At 33.1% G+C, this 16,095-nt stretch overlaps 1 protein-coding gene across 9 annotated transcripts in view; it reads right to left on the reverse strand.

The window, feature by feature from the left end:
• The window catches only part of PCDH7 (protocadherin 7), a 396,445-nt gene that overhangs the window by 207,801 nt on the left and 172,549 nt on the right, over positions 1-16,095 (reverse strand). For 6 of the 9 annotated variants that reach the window (XM_079154080.1, XM_079154083.1, XM_079154085.1 and 3 more), the window contains one exon: positions 2,949-3,165. In XM_079154080.1, coding sequence (XP_079010206.1) covers positions 2,949-3,165 — 217 coding nt within the window. The remainder of the gene's footprint in view (positions 1-2,948; positions 3,166-16,095) is intronic. The other 3 variants (XM_079154082.1, XM_079154084.1, XM_079154088.1) reach the window with 1 other exon arrangement.

Genomic DNA, 16,095 nt, shown 5'->3' on the forward strand with positions numbered 1-16,095 from the left:
CTTTTTCCTCAGCTAGTCAGAGAAGAAAACTCCATTCCTTATTTGGCACCAATGTCTATTGAAATATAAGGTAAAACTTGTTAAAAGGAGAATTAACTCACAAGCCTTCTTCATGAAATTATTTTATTATGCTAAAGTACAGAAGGCAGATAAAAGCTTTGGTAAAACAAAAATACATTTCACTGTCTATTTATTTAAATATCCCTGTTTCAGCTACTTCCTTGACATAGCATCTGCGACAACTTATTTTTATCCTTAGCTATCTTAACTTATTCCTGGTTTGCATCATGATATTGGGATGTTATATGTTATTGCATTGCAAATTATCTTCCAAACTTCACAATGGAAGTTAATCCAAAACAGTTAATGATAACTTCATTGTTTCACACAGGTTAAAATTCAAAGAAAATATTTGAGGCAATAATTAGGAACTAGGACAGCATCCAGAATGGTATTTTATGGAAAATCCAAATGAAAATCCAATACAAATCCTGATTAAAACCTAACCAAGCAAAACACTACAGATTACCTGAATTTCAATTAAATGTGACAAATGAATACTTGACAGGTTTCAATTCCAATTCTATTTATGTCAGAATGACCCATTAATATCAAAGATGAAGTTACCAGAATCCAAGAAATATAGCTACACTTTATGGCTAGATGAGTAGTATAAAAATGTGGACCCCATCAAAACTGTTAGTCAAATATCCACTGCTACATTTGGATAACTCAAAGTGTATCACATCTCCTTCTGTCATTGCCTATAGATCAGGACCAACATGAATCACAACTAGCAGATGCCAAATCTTTTACATAAACTCTGCATTTCAAGTGTCAGTCACATAGAAAATCAGGAAAAAGCAGTTATACTTTTATGGGCCTTGCTGTTGAAAAGACACAACACATGTTTACATAAAAGCACTAAAAGCATTCTTTGGAGAATCTTTCTCAGTAAAGTTTCTGTTCTATTTACAAGCTCACTTGTTGTTTTCTACGACATGTATATTTTCTAAAAAGGAACTAATATGTGTTTGTCATCTTTAATGATGTTTTGATTATTTTAACGATGTTGAATGCCCTTAAACTCATAAAAAATGAAAAATAACATTAAAATGTGTCTATAATGCCAGTATACAAAATCCTTTCTACTTATATAGCTGACATGCAAAAAATGCCTCATTATACATTATTTTATTAATAACAAATAAGTAAATTTGTTATTATCAAAGAATGATTTTGGATATAGTAATATCCTCATGTTAATCCTGCTTTTCTTGGTAGGTAAAAAATTAAATATGTATACATATATATCTTACATATTCATGGGTAAATATATATATTTAAATAAATTTTTAAATACTTATATATATATTTAAATATACTACTTATATGTGTTATATATGTATTTTTAAACTTAATTTTTTTATTTTTCTCCAAAATATTAAACAGACTTGCCTTAAAAATTCATCAGCATTTCAATTCATACCAAAATTTTATACTCACTTAAAAACTATTAAAAAATGTTAAGTCTTAAAAACCACACCAAACTCCCATCCACATAAGCACACACCACCATACACACAGATAAGCATGCCTTTAAAGCCATAAGGCAAAATGCCACTTAAGGTCTGGATAATCAGTCGAGAGGGACATCAATCATCAAGCCCTGGTATCATATCGTCTCACTGGATAATACAGTGGGTAAATAATTATTTGACATGATTAACTTAGCAATACTTTAACTTAGGGTCATTTGTTTTATATATATACATATATATATATACACATATATGTCTTATATATATATATATACTATGTAAATAACTGGATTTTAATATTCATAGGTAAACTTACAGAAGGAAAAGCAATCTTTTTCCTTCATTAATATGCTGTACTTGCATATCATCACTGAAGAAGATATCATATAACAGAAAATTAGAATGTCCTACTTCACTAGAGGATTGAGACAGAGAAAGACCAATCCATTTTGAGTTTTAAACTGAAAATGAAACTTTTGTGATGCTTTGTCCTTCTCTTATATATAAAACCATATCTCTTTTTATATATGAAAGAATAATGAATTTAGGAAGAACTTGTACCATTCCATTATCTGACATTAATGTATCCTCAAACATTTACTTATGATTTGAAATCCAGAAAATGGATTAACAAATTGTCTTTGGGAACATAAACAAATGTGAAAAGTTTTATAATCATTGCTAAAATATAACTTTATGACTTAAATGAAAATGCATATAAGGTCAATAGTAATAATTATGAGAATAGCCTCACAACAGGGTAAGAGTATGGAGAATTATGTTTTCCTTCCTTTCTCTTGCACAAAAAAAGAGTAAAACCTTATACTTAAATAAGAGAGGAACGCTAATAGTGTTTACTGCATACCGTGGAGAGCAAGACACAGCCGTTCTCCTTCTCTGACTCAATTTCAGCTATCACTTAAAAGGAGAGATTTGAAAATTTTTTTTTGAAATTTTTTTTTTTCAAAATATCTAGCGGGGAAAAGTCAAGCTAGGTGTGTTTATGGTCATTTCCTTTCACCAAGACTGGACAGTAGCAATTGAAGAAATAGTTGCATGACAAAAATGAATAGAAGAAAACAATCAGAAAAGACCTTTCTCAGTGGTTATTATTGAGGAACTGTGCTCTAATTTAGCATTTTAATAGCAGACACTGCTCTGGTTTATTTGTATGTGCATTTATTTCTGACAGGCCATTTTAAAATGATGGTGCAATTTTGGTGAGTTTTATGTATGGAGTTATGTTGCTTTATTTGGCATTTCTATATTTTAGTAAATACTTATTATTTAAAATAAAATAGTTTTGGTGTCAGCTATTTTATTTTAGTTTTAGACTGACCTTCGCCAAGCCTACTTATTACGGCTCACTAGCGTGATTATGTGTGTGGATGTTGTGTTTGCCCCTACCATTTTCCATATGCTCTGCCTCACCAACACTGCCATCCGGCGTGGTCCTTTCATAGTTGTCCTCTGGGAGTGGAAGGGCACCCAGTCTTGGCCCTGATGAACTCTTACTGCTTGGTGTTTCTGACTCCTCCAGCCCGCTGTCATAGCAACTCTGCAGTGACCCCTGATGTGGGTCCTGAGGCTGACTCACAACAGAAAACGTCACTCTACGAAATGGCTGTAAAAGAAAAGATTCTGAATGTCACTAAGATATAAGATTGTAAATGATCTTATTTTAAAAAATACATAATTACATACATTAAAGTCTACTGACAACTAATTCAGTAAAAATTGTTAAATATGTTGAAATCAATTTGGAGCTTGGATAACTGAAAATTCTCTTTCTGAAACAAAGATAAGGAAACAGCAATTTCACTAAAACATGCATTTAAGTCTGATAAATAAGTCCCACATATTTAACCTTGTTTTTTATTCAGTAGTTTTTGTGCTTTTTACAAAAATAGAATTCGTAAAAACAAGGGTCAGTGATTTGGCAATAAGTGCTGATCTAACCCATTGTTAAAAGACACCATTCTTAAATACTTCATGAGATATAAAGTTTTAAAAGATTGAATGTGCTGGTACTTAACTATTAAAATTAGAGCTGATAAATAAGGATTTAGATGCAGTGCTAGGAAATCAAATTATATTTATTACTTATTTTTTATAAAATAATTATCAATTTAAAATTATGAGAATCACATTAAAATAAGTTTCCTTAAATAATTAATGAATTAATAGACTAACAGATTTAATTACATATTTGTACTAACACTAATTTGTTCAAAAACAGTAAAATAGTATGCAGTATTTATTTGTATTTTGAAAGTTCTGCAAAACTTTATCCAGTAGGAACCAATAATTTACTATGTTCATGATAATGGACAAACTGAAGATTTACTATAGATGAAATGTACAGATTATCTTAACTACATAATAAAATAAAAACTCTTAGGCTTATTAAATGAATAAACTAATATCATATGTTGACAGTGCTCCATACCAACAATAATTTGGAAAAACAATATAACAATATCCCATAATGTGTGTCTGAGATTATTCTTGGCAATAGGTGTATCCATTAAACTCTTGTATAAATGTAAAGGGGACATAGTTTATATACTTTTAAGCTTATAACTCAGACTTTCTTTCCATCAAAAGGCATAAAATTATATTTACCAGAAAATTAAATTTACCAGTGAGAAAATGAAGAACTTCTTTTGTACTTTTGTAACATAAATGCTCAAAGTACATATTACTAATAATAACTGGGACTAGTAGAATTGTAGAAGTATTAAGGATTATCTACACAAGGTATGTTATTAATGAGAAGCTAAGAAGAAATGTGGCATTTTCCTGTAATTATAAACTGACTTTGCTAAAGAGAAACACATGCTTGCACAAATTTTGCCTTTATTCTGTTATAGATAGAAGATTTACTAAAAATACTGTACATTACTGCTATTTCTCCCCAGTACCTTACCCTTCATGTACTAAATTTGGAACACACAGTCTTTATAAAATTCTTTTTCATTCTAGTTCAAAATCAGATTGTTAGAATGGCTGAATCTAAGTATATAGGAGAAACCTTCAAATCACAGTCTGTCTTTATGATATTTCACTGAATTGGGTCTGCAACATTGAAAAACAATTACAAAATATTTCTAGTATAAATTGCAAACACATGAGCCAAAATTTACAGGCGATGGTGCTCTAGAAACACTAGTCTTATTCACTGATAATTCTCAAATTTCTTTACATTAATATGATTGCTATATTTTACCCTCTATCTAAATAAATGTAGAAATATATTTGTATTTACCATGCTTCATCTTTTGTGTGCATTTCCTTTTCATAAAATATTCCCATTTATCCCTACTAGCTGACTGCAAAGTATCTGTGATTGATGTCTTTGTTGTTACCTCAGAAATGAAACCACTGACAAGTCTCCTAAAATCACATTGTTCTGCACACAAAAGATACTCCACAAATACTACCGCACAATGAAACTGTAATGACAACTTTGAATTTAGGCAAGAACTCCAAGGGTCAGGCAGACATAGTATCACTTCAAGACACAGACATGGGTTAAAAATAGATATATGGATATGAACAGATAAAAGAAGGTCAAATGCTATACTTAATTCTATTTTAATGACTTTCAAATCTTTTAGGATCAGTCTTCCCTAATAAAAGAAAAATTGCCAAAATGAATACAGAAATCCATAAATTATAAATAAATTGAGAAAAGAAAAATAAGAAATCATGAGACATGGTTCTTCATTTTGAAATACAAGCAGAAAAGAGAATGACATTCATGTGGAGGTATTAATCTCAAAATCTGTGTTTAAATGCTTGTTCCACCAAAGCAGTGATAGGAGAGCAGAGATGGGTGATAAACTATGTTTGCAATGAAAACTGTCAAAAATAAAATAATGATTAGCCTGTAATGGGTTAAATAATTTCTGCCATAAACTTATGCATTTTATTTAGTCAATTTCCTATCCTATTGTGATTGTGAATATTTTCATCTCCATAAAATATTTTAGAAGAAATTATAATTTTAAAATACTGAATTTTAAAATATCTGAATGAATAGAGAAATAATTTACAACAAAATGCAAAATAAAAAGTATTACACAAAGGATCAGCATATACCATCGTATCATTTTTATCCATAATTTAAAACATGACATTGGAATTCTACAAAGCATTATTAGCATTATAGCACTCACTATATCTTAAATGGATAATTTTGAATAATTAAATTCTTACTGAGATATATTTAAGTTGTTAAACATGAACCAAATTAGTAAGGAATCCTATACTCTATGGATACAAAGAGTTAAAATTTAATTCCAGTAGTGTACCACAAATATTGAATTAGACAGCTAGATAGAGAAAAAAAGGGAGAAAAGAGAGAGAGACAGACAAATATTTATGTGTCATCTATTATCATCATATTTGATCTATGGAGAAGTTTATAACAGTGGCTATGACACAGAAATCAAGTTACCTTCATACTCCAGGAAGACTCGCTAAGATGGAAATGCAATGCAGTATTGACTATATAACAGAGGATGAATTTGCATTAAATAAGTGACTTTCATTTTATCACTGATACTCTGAGGCAAAGTAGTTTCAACGGTGATTCTTCAGCCTACATGCACCTTACAATCACCCCAGAGAACTTGTGGAAAAAAGAAATACCAATTTTTGGCCCCAATGGAAGTCCAATGAATCAGCATTCAGGTGTAACCTAGATACTAGTAGTTTTAAAGATTTCATTGATTGATGACAAGATAAAGAGATAAAAGAAAAACCCTATGCCCAGGAAGAACCTATGTAAAGACATGAAAGAAAGTAAACGGTTCCAGAAGCCAGCTGGTTCCTTTGGTGTCTATAGCAGTTCCCATGGAGAATCAGTAGACTCATGAATGGTTCTATCTTGAGGCTCAAAAGAATGGGCATGAAGACACTTAGTGACCTGGAGTGAAGGAGCTTTGTCTTTTCTGTCTTGGCTGATAAGTGATTTTGTGTCCTGAAAAGCAAACTGATCTATTCTAAAAGAGAGAAAGCAAAAAGCTTGAGGAAGAGTATGAGTCGTCTAGATTACTGAAAGGGTGAAGACAGGCTAGTGTCCTGAATAAGGAAGGCAAAAAGGAGACTGTAAAGATGACTCTAAAACAATTTGTTGGTGGAAACAAAAAATTTACTTAGGTAAACAAATGATCTAATTAAAGGGTCAAGCCAGAAAACACGATCTAATAATTTCTTACAGAAAAGAAGGAAGAAGAAATGTTGAAGGAAGATAAATGATTATAACAAGACAGTTTGAACTCTAGAGAAACATTTATCTAGCAAGGGGTAAGGCTAAAAGGAGGTGGCAGCAGGGAGAATGGACAGCAAGGCCCTTTTGAAGCAAGCCCGTGTGACTGATTGGATTCAGTCATTAATTCACTATTCGTGCATTTATTTTGTACCTATTATGTTCCAGGGTTTCAACAATAATTCCACACACCAAAAAACCCTGATGTCTTATAGGCTACAGAAACACAAAATACAACACATCAAGTTTCCAAAACGATAGAAGCAGGGAAAAGAAGCTGTAATCCGCATGGGAATTTAGGTGTGTGGATTGAGATCTCTAAAGCAATTTGATAGACAACATACATTTAAGGGCCAGTTACAGATCCCTATTTGAGGTCAGCAGAAAGGGATAAAAAAAGATGTGGGCAAAAAATCAGATCACATTTGAAACTCAGAAGCCCAGGACTTAGATCAATCATTTCCCAAAAGAAACAAAATCCTATGTGATCAAAGGAATTTTGAAACTCTAAGAAGGCTCACCACCACAGGTCCATTGGAGTCATCCGTTAGAAAGTCTTTATGGCTAAAAATCTCCAAACTATGGCGAACAAAGATAGGTACAACTACAGAACAAAAAAAGTAGGATATACTAGTAAGTTTGAAAAATATGAAAAAAGAAAGAAGTAGCATAGCAGCCTAAAGAAAAAGATCTATGGAGTGCTTTATTTATCTATTGTAGTTGTCTTCCTTCATTGGTAGTGAAGGTTTGTTTTAAGGTGAAAAGTTAAGATGTAAGCAAAAACGGGTGTCCAACAATAGAAGCTGAGAGGGAATTGAAAAAGTTTGATACATAAACTAACTAGAATTATGAAAAAGATTAAATTGTAAAGATCACAAAAGCAAAATAAGCAGTACAGCATGTGGAAGAATTTCATTTGTGGGTGTCAATGTGTCTCTGTGTGTGTAGGTTTAATGAGAAAAAAAAGGAGTGCATCAAAAATAGCAGAAAAAGAAAAATATTCTATTAAAAAAAAAAGCCCTATAGATTTTTCTGTGTGACCTTGGGCAAGTTAGCTGACCTCTGGTTCTAATGCCTTAGGCTCAAGGTCTGTAGAATGGAGATAATACTATCTGCCCTTTACCAACTTAAATTCTCTGAGAATTAATGAGATCATTTATAAAAAGAGCCTTAAGCTCCCTTAAAGACACATACTATAAAAGTACCATACCTCAGGCCACAGCTATATTACTAGAGCTATCTCACATCATTTTTTAGATTTTTGTTTTTATTTTTTTAAGAAAATATAGAGCTAGCTCAGTAGTTCAGAAGGCTTCTAAACAGAATTTTTAAAGTCCATACAAAATTTCAATCCTAATTATCTTACTAATCTATTTTTTATCACTTTAGATGCAAATTGCAAAGCAAATATGTACATATGATAACACCACCATTTTTCAAAAGCAATTCAGATGTCCTTCCCTGAGCATGAGTATTTCTATATTGATTTATTTTAGAATGGTATTTATCAACAATTTTGGTTTTGCATTATGACACACTGCAGACTTTCACTTCTTGAGGACACAGGCTCCTACAGGGTCTATGCCAATATTTGAGAGGTCTTTACAAATGTATTCAAAGGTGCCATCCCTGGAGCACTGAATGTACCTTCATTCTCTCTTGGCTCCCAGCTGACAGAAATGCATTAGGGTTTGCCCTGCTTGAAACCTACTATGGACCTGTAATAGGCATCCCCGCTACTGGATACGATTTTATTCTCTTTATTTTCTGGAAATCTAGAGGTTACACAGGACATAGGCAAACGTTAATGGAGAAGTCCTCTGTCTGCTGTGCTTGCTCTTCTGCTATCAGGGGAGCTCCTCTCCCTTCTTCCATGGAAATGTTGGTGAACCTGAGGGGAGGGTTTGTGTGATTGAAGTGATCATTTTTATTTAAAAAATAATTTCAGGGATGTAAGAGGACAAATTAGCAAACAGAGATTCAAAAAGTGTTGTGTGATGTACAATGTAATATATTCAGTGGAGTCATTTGCATTTAATAGTTTTGTTTTCTAGAAAATGTGAGCAGATGCTAAAAATCCGTAAATTAGAGAACTTGCGATAAAGAGAGAAACAACCTGCCTATGTGAAGAGAGGATTTGTAATACATCTGGATAACAGAAAGAAGGCTTGTGGTCCAGCGACATCATTGTTAGGCATCCATGGAAAGTTTTGAAGGCACAATGAGGAGAACTTCTGATTCATTATTCCTTTCTGTACAATTGTGTCTCCATTACTGATATTATAAACCAGCTGTTAGAGAACCAGGTCGTATAGCCCAGCAGATATAGAGGTGACAAGAGAGGTCCCCACAAATTCTACTTGACTTCAGATATTGACCAGCAGCCAGATTCCACCCTACTCACACATAGGAACCAAAGAAAGTTAAATACACCAATTTCAAATTCATTAGAGGATTGAAAGAGTTTTCTAAAAAAAATATATTTTTGAAAAAATATCCAGGAAACAGAAGTCAAATTGTACTACAAATAAAACTGCCTGCTTTTACTTTATCTTGCAGATACATTTTTAAATTTGTTTAAAAAGTTTGTAAAATCATATAGGCATCCTCCAGTTTTTAAAGTAGTGTTTTAATAATATTTACTATTCGTAATCTGTACATTGAGGAATACTAATTTTGGAATTAACATTAATGTATATGTTATTAATATGTCATTGATATCTTCCATTTTCAGAATATGATCATTACTAAACATGTATAACATTTCAGGTGTTACCCATTTAAAAGTCTTTGTCAGAAAGTTCATGTACAGTTCTAGGAAAAGCTGAAGAGGACAAATGAATACAAATATATGAATGATAATAAACCAATATTTTAATTATTTAATCTAAACTATCTAATTAAATGTATCTATCACACTCTAAAAGCAAATGTTATGTCCATAATCAGACAAACTTAAAAGATTTTCCTTCTATCAATACTAGCAAAATCTTTAAAATTACAATATATAGAATAAACATGGATTATTTTCTTTGCTATGACAGTGGTCAATTTTAGAAAAAGGAAAGAAAAAGTCTTAAGTTGTAGAAAACGATTGTATGCATTACTTACAGTAAAAGAGAACACACAGCAAAGGACTAGGAGTGCAGGTACTTTCCCCTAGGAGTCCATTTTTTATAACCTAGTGACAATACCTTTATAGGGATTTTATTTTCAAGAGGATAGGCCCCTAAGGATGCCATGTATTGGAAAGAACCTCAGGTTAAATCTTTTTCCTTATTGAATACTGCTATGTCTAACAGACAACTTTATTGGGAACTTTAAATCTGCACCTTCCTTTTTAGCTTCAGTGGATCCTCCATAAATTGTCTCCTTATCTGGAGCTCACATACAGCTGTCTCAGTCACATCAATTATTTCTGAATGGGCTGAAAAGGCTTTTTTATTTTTTTCCAATTCACTTAGTTATGTCCATCAAACAGAGTTCTAATGACTCTCTTTGTCAGTCATAAAGCACTGAAACAGTCATGGAGCAGAACATTGCAGTATTACAAGGAGAGCTGCCTTTTATTTTTAAAGAGGAGCTATCTAATACTGGGAGGTCTTTCCTTGCAATGAGCGGGCACTTGATTAATCTGCAAACATCCTCAGCTGGCGTCAGTGCTACTGAACAAACATACCTAGGATTCCGTGGTGCATTGGTTGCAGGATGTCTGGCAGAACCCTCAAACAAATTTTAATCAGGTCTTTAAACTTTTTAGGGGCATCTTTCTTTACTGACATCTCAAGATCCCTCTGTACTTCAAACTGCCTTTCTTTCTTTCAAGTTGATAGCAGATGAAAGGATATTAAGAAGAAACATGTTGAGACATTTGGATCAGTTAATTAAAGCTCTCGTTTGGAGAAGGTGAAGTTAAATAACTATCTCCTTTGACTGGCATGCAGTTACATATATGACATTATTGTTTATATTGTACTTCAGAAACTAAGAACACAGGTGGAACTTTTTAGTCTTCTGTCCTGCAGATCACAACTACTTAATTATTACAAAAGAATAATGATACCAGTATTAAATAATCAGTAGTTACTAAATGCCAGGATTGTGCTAGGAATGCACTCTTTGTTTCATTTATGTTTTCACTTCTCCTAATGTGTCATATTAATGTTCTGATTTTGCAAGTGAGAAAAAAATAATGAATTTCATATTACCCACACAAACTACTCTAGCCTTAAAGTGCAAATTCGCCTCTTGGTGTTTTTTTTTCCCTCACGAAAAATGTTAGGGAACAGAATAACTAAGATCTGAAACTTTTTTTTTTAAAACTGCTAAAAAAATATTATGTTCTACAACACAAAAGATGGGTCATCTATATGGTGGACACAGCCTTTTTTTTTATTCCGCTGTCTTTGATTTTTTTTTTTTTTTTTTTTTTTCCTCTCTCTTTCTTAGTAGTTTCTTTTAAACCAAGTCCGGGTTTGAAAAACTTTTTCTGTAAAGGGTCAGAAGATAAATATTTTAGGCTTTGTGGGCCACAGATCTCTGCTGCAGCTCCTCAGCTCTGCCATTGTGAAGTGACAGCAGCCATGGAACACATAAGTGAATGGACATGACCTTGTCCCAGGAATACTTGTTTCCTGGACTCAGAAATTTGAGTTGCAGATCCTTTTTTACCATTCTATGGAATGTTTTATTTATTTGTCAATATTTTTAAAAATCTATAAAACAATCCTCTGTGGCTTGCTTTCAAAACAAGCAGAAGCCTAGTTTATCCATTTGACCTTGTTTACCCATTTCTGAGATAGTTCAGAACCAAGTATACAAAGAGGTCACAAAAAAAAGACATTTATTGAAAGGGACATTATACAGCTTATGGATTATCTGGACTCTTTGTTTCAAATATTTGCTACTAAGTTTGAATTTGTAGAACTGTTCTGTTCACAAATAATTGGCATTAAAAAATAGAAGTTATATAAGATTCGGTTCAAGTTTTTCCTTGATATTTACTGTGGTAACATGTTTAAGTTAGATTGAAACACCTTTCACCATTGAATGATTTTGACCTTTCTAGCTAGGCTATGAAAAACTATGTTGGTGTTTTCTCATAGTAAAGTAAACATGTTGTGGACACTTCACCAGCCTCTTGTCAGAACAAGGCAGTGTTCCTGTCCTACCTCTACAGCCAGAAGGAAATGCACAGGACTCATTGCCTTCACTTCCTCAGACATGACATCCCTCAGCACAGATGCTTTCACCTTCCAAAAGAAATTCCAAATAAAGATATACCAGATGCTGACAGAAATGAAGATCCATTATTCATACCAGTTTCCCAGAGTGACTCAATGATGAAATAAAATTGAACATTTATAGATGAAACTTATGGCAAATGTCTCTTATGTATCAGGCACTTAGAAAAATGGTTGAAAAATAATTGAAAATTGCATAGGACTTAATATTCTAGCAGTTCTTCCATGAAGTTTATTTGTGCTCATCGGTAACAACAAACTTAAGCAGGCAAGAGATTGCTATTCTTCCCATTTTTCAGATAAACTGATGCAGAGATTAAATGATTTGAGCAGCACGAATCCCCATAGTAACTCACCAGTGGAGCACCGAATATTCTTTAAATCTACCCTCTCCAAGGAAAAAAGTCAAATATATATATATGACATAGTCTCTTCAGCAAAATGCTGCTACCACGTTGGGGTCTTCAGTTATTTAAGAGAGATATTGTAATAGTAAAATGCAGTTTGATTAAAAGCCATCACATTGGGCTCTTCAGATATTTAAGTGAGATATTATTCCCATTCCTTATACAGCCCACAGCACCATGTCTTTCTATGAAGATTATTGTGAAGATGTAAGGTATAGTCATAAGATGAGAGTGTCTGCAAGACACTGCCTTTCAGAACCTGCAAGGTCTCTGAACTGCTTAGCAAAACAGCCTAAGAGTACTAAAGCAGCAAAACACCACCTCTGCTTCCATGTAGCACACTTATCATAAGAATTTCTTAGTTAGTAACTTGCGTTTCAAGTCAATGTATTGTATGTGAAAAACTACTTGTGATTTGGGATGAGAAAAGAGTATAATTAAAATCTAATCCCATTTCTATTCACTTTATGGCTTAGAGAAAACAATTTCTGTTATCTGAACTTCAGTTCCTATCAATTAAAACAATACTTTCTAGATACCGGAGCAATGACATCTAACTTACAGAGTTCCTATAAGTATTAAGAACAATATATTTATGAATTACCTAATATAAAAAATGGCACAATATATACAGACTAGATAACTGAGTCACTAAACATCTGCAAATTAAATAAGCATAAATAGTGTTTTAATGTAAGCAGGTGTTTCTTCTCATATTCCTCATGTTTGTTTCTTGTTATTTGTTTCTTGTGTTTCTTTTCATATGATAAGAAGAATAGCCAATTGAACCATGGAATCCACCATTATCACCAGGTTCTATTGATGACTTGGCTTTTCAGCAGGCTTCTTTTTTCCTTAAAAGTTAAATTTAATCCTTGATGCATGCTCTTTTGAGGGACACAAACACAGCAACTCCTCATTCTCACATCTTTTCTTATCATGGCTAAGTACACTAGAGGATCCTAGCCCAATTTCTAATCTCCGTACACTGTCTAATTAATCTGTCTCACCCTAGCATTGGGCATTTGAGTCTTCCCATTGTTTCTCCATCCCAGTTTTTAATCAGTGTAATCCACAGGGGATCCTTTAATCAGGGAATGCCTTTATTTAATTCCTTTACTTGTGTACACCAGGAGTCCAAGTTTTTCACTTTCATACATAGTTACTGAGAATTCCACTGATATGTCACTAGTTTGGATCTCTTTTTAATAACATTTTTCCTTGCACAAGGATATCCAACAATGTGTATTTTTAATTATTGCTGGGGCTCTAATCAGCTCTATTTTTAATTCCCTGAAATGTAAAGTTCAAGATACCACGTAACAGCATATCAGATTGCATATTCTGTTATATCAGATTGTTAGAAGGTAATATTTGCCATCCCACAAAGCATATCTCATTGTTTCAACATTTGTTAATTTTTGTGTTTTATTAACATTTTTGTATGTTACTATGGACTTTTCATCCAGATTTGAAGGTCCTGACAAACCATGTTTATCTATGATACCTGTTTCAGCAATGGTATTAGAAAATAGTTGATAAATAATTACTATTAATATGGTTTGATATTTCTTGTCTGTTTTGGAAATGACTTTGAGCTGGGGATAAGAAAACGTGGATTTGAGAAGTAGGTCTGATAGTAAGTATGAAATATGGGACAATGATTAATCTTTCAGCTTTAACATCTGCAACCATAAAATGAGGGGGTTGCAGCAGATGATAGTTCATATCTTTTCCAGTTCTTTAATGTGCTGAATCAGAGAATAAGTTGTTGAAATCAATGATTTCAAAATGAGCTTCATTCACTCATTAAGAAATTCCTTAACACACTTTATGATCCTGAAAATATAAATTTTAATAAAATTAAATAACATTAATAAAAATATTAATGCTTCTTGGATTGCATTTTCTCATCACATAAACATCACAAACAAGAATATGCATGATAATCAAACATTTTAGTTAATTACCTTAATGAAAAGTTACAAAGATGGCAGGGTTCCCTCAGGCTTAACATCTTTGTGAAAAGAAAAACATATTCTCAAGGATCAGCTCCATGAAACATGCTTGTCTAAATATTCCTTATCCTCTGAAACCACTTCTGTGATTCCTTCTTTGACTTAACCACATAAAAATGTTGATTTTGTTCCTACTGTTTGCAAGAGACTGCAAGATCTTACTCATGCCTAAGAAGTATTATTCTAATAGTGGGGACTGGCAAGTTTGCTATAAAATAGAAAGGTTGAAAGCATGCTAGACCACAGTTGGATTTCACTCCCCAATTCATTGAGACATGCTCCCTTGTAAGTCTCAATGTTTACATGAACAGAAGAACAGGAAAGCAGAGGGAGTCCTAGATTAGGAAAAGACAATATTGATAGGCAACTAATGAGAAAAATACTATCTTCACAATGACATTCAATGCAACAAAGACTTACTAAGTGCTTGCTTTGTGCCTACTACTGAGCTAAAAAATCTACATGCTGAACTCTCAGTCATTAGACCCAGCTGGCCAACGTGTGGATTAATCATTCAAAAGTGTTCACTGAATACAAGCATAGGCTTATTTTTATTTATTTATTTATTTATTTATTTTTTTTCACTTTGGCATTGTGATAACCATCCTGAGCTCAGTTCCCATGCTGGTTAGCTGCTTTGCATGACTACCCTACATACCCATGGAGTTCCAGAAGCAGCTGAATGAGATCAATAAACCTATGTGGCAAATTGCACAGTTGGAGGTAGTCTGCAGCCGTTGAAGGGAGCAATGCTGAAGAACCAAGTGGAACTCCAACAGGACTGGTCGGGTTTGTAACTATTGAAATACTAGAAATGAACACATCAACAATGACAAGAAACTTCAAAAAGCTACCTCCTTAAATAGAAAGAAGCACAGATAGGGGCCTGCCTCAAAAGCATTTGAATCAATTCTCCCATATTGAAATGAATGAAGCAAGCATTGTAGATTTTAGGAGCCACTCAAACAGATGTTCCATTTTCTTCTTCTTTTTTTTTTTCTTTTCCTTTTTTTTTTTTTTTTTTCCCTCTTCTGTCTTAGACATTTCATGAAACTGCACCTGGTAAAATCTGTTTAGGAAGCTACATACATTTAAAATTCTCCAAATTTCATAATCTATAGAATGAAGGTTTGTGTCCTTAAGTAACTTTCCCTGATCTAGATGCATTCACATATATGGCAGTAATCAAGACAGACAAATAGAATAAGCCTCAGAAGTGTTATCTAAGCCCTTAATTATTAAGCTGAACAAAATCTAACTTTGAAGTCTGTTATGGTTTAGATTAGGTGTCCCCCAAAAACTCATATGTGATAAAATGCAAGAAAGTTTAGAGGTACAATGATTGAGTTACAAGCATTAACCTAGTCAGAGCATTAATCCTCTGACAGAGATTAACTGAGTGGTGACAGTAGGCAAGTAAGATGTGTCTGAAGGAGGTGGTTATTGGGGGTGTGCCTTTGGGGTACATATTTTGTTTCTGGTGAGGGGAGTCTCTCTCTCATGTTCTTAGCTGCTTTCTCCTGCCACAACCTTCCACCATGACGTTCTTCCTCATCTCAGGCCCAGAGGAATGGAGTTAGTCATCTATGAACTAGACCTCTGAAACCATGA

Source organism: Sciurus vulgaris (assembly GCF_902686455.1).
Source record: "Sciurus vulgaris genome assembly, chromosome: 9".
NCBI classification, from domain to species: domain Eukaryota; kingdom Metazoa; phylum Chordata; class Mammalia; order Rodentia; family Sciuridae; genus Sciurus; species Sciurus vulgaris.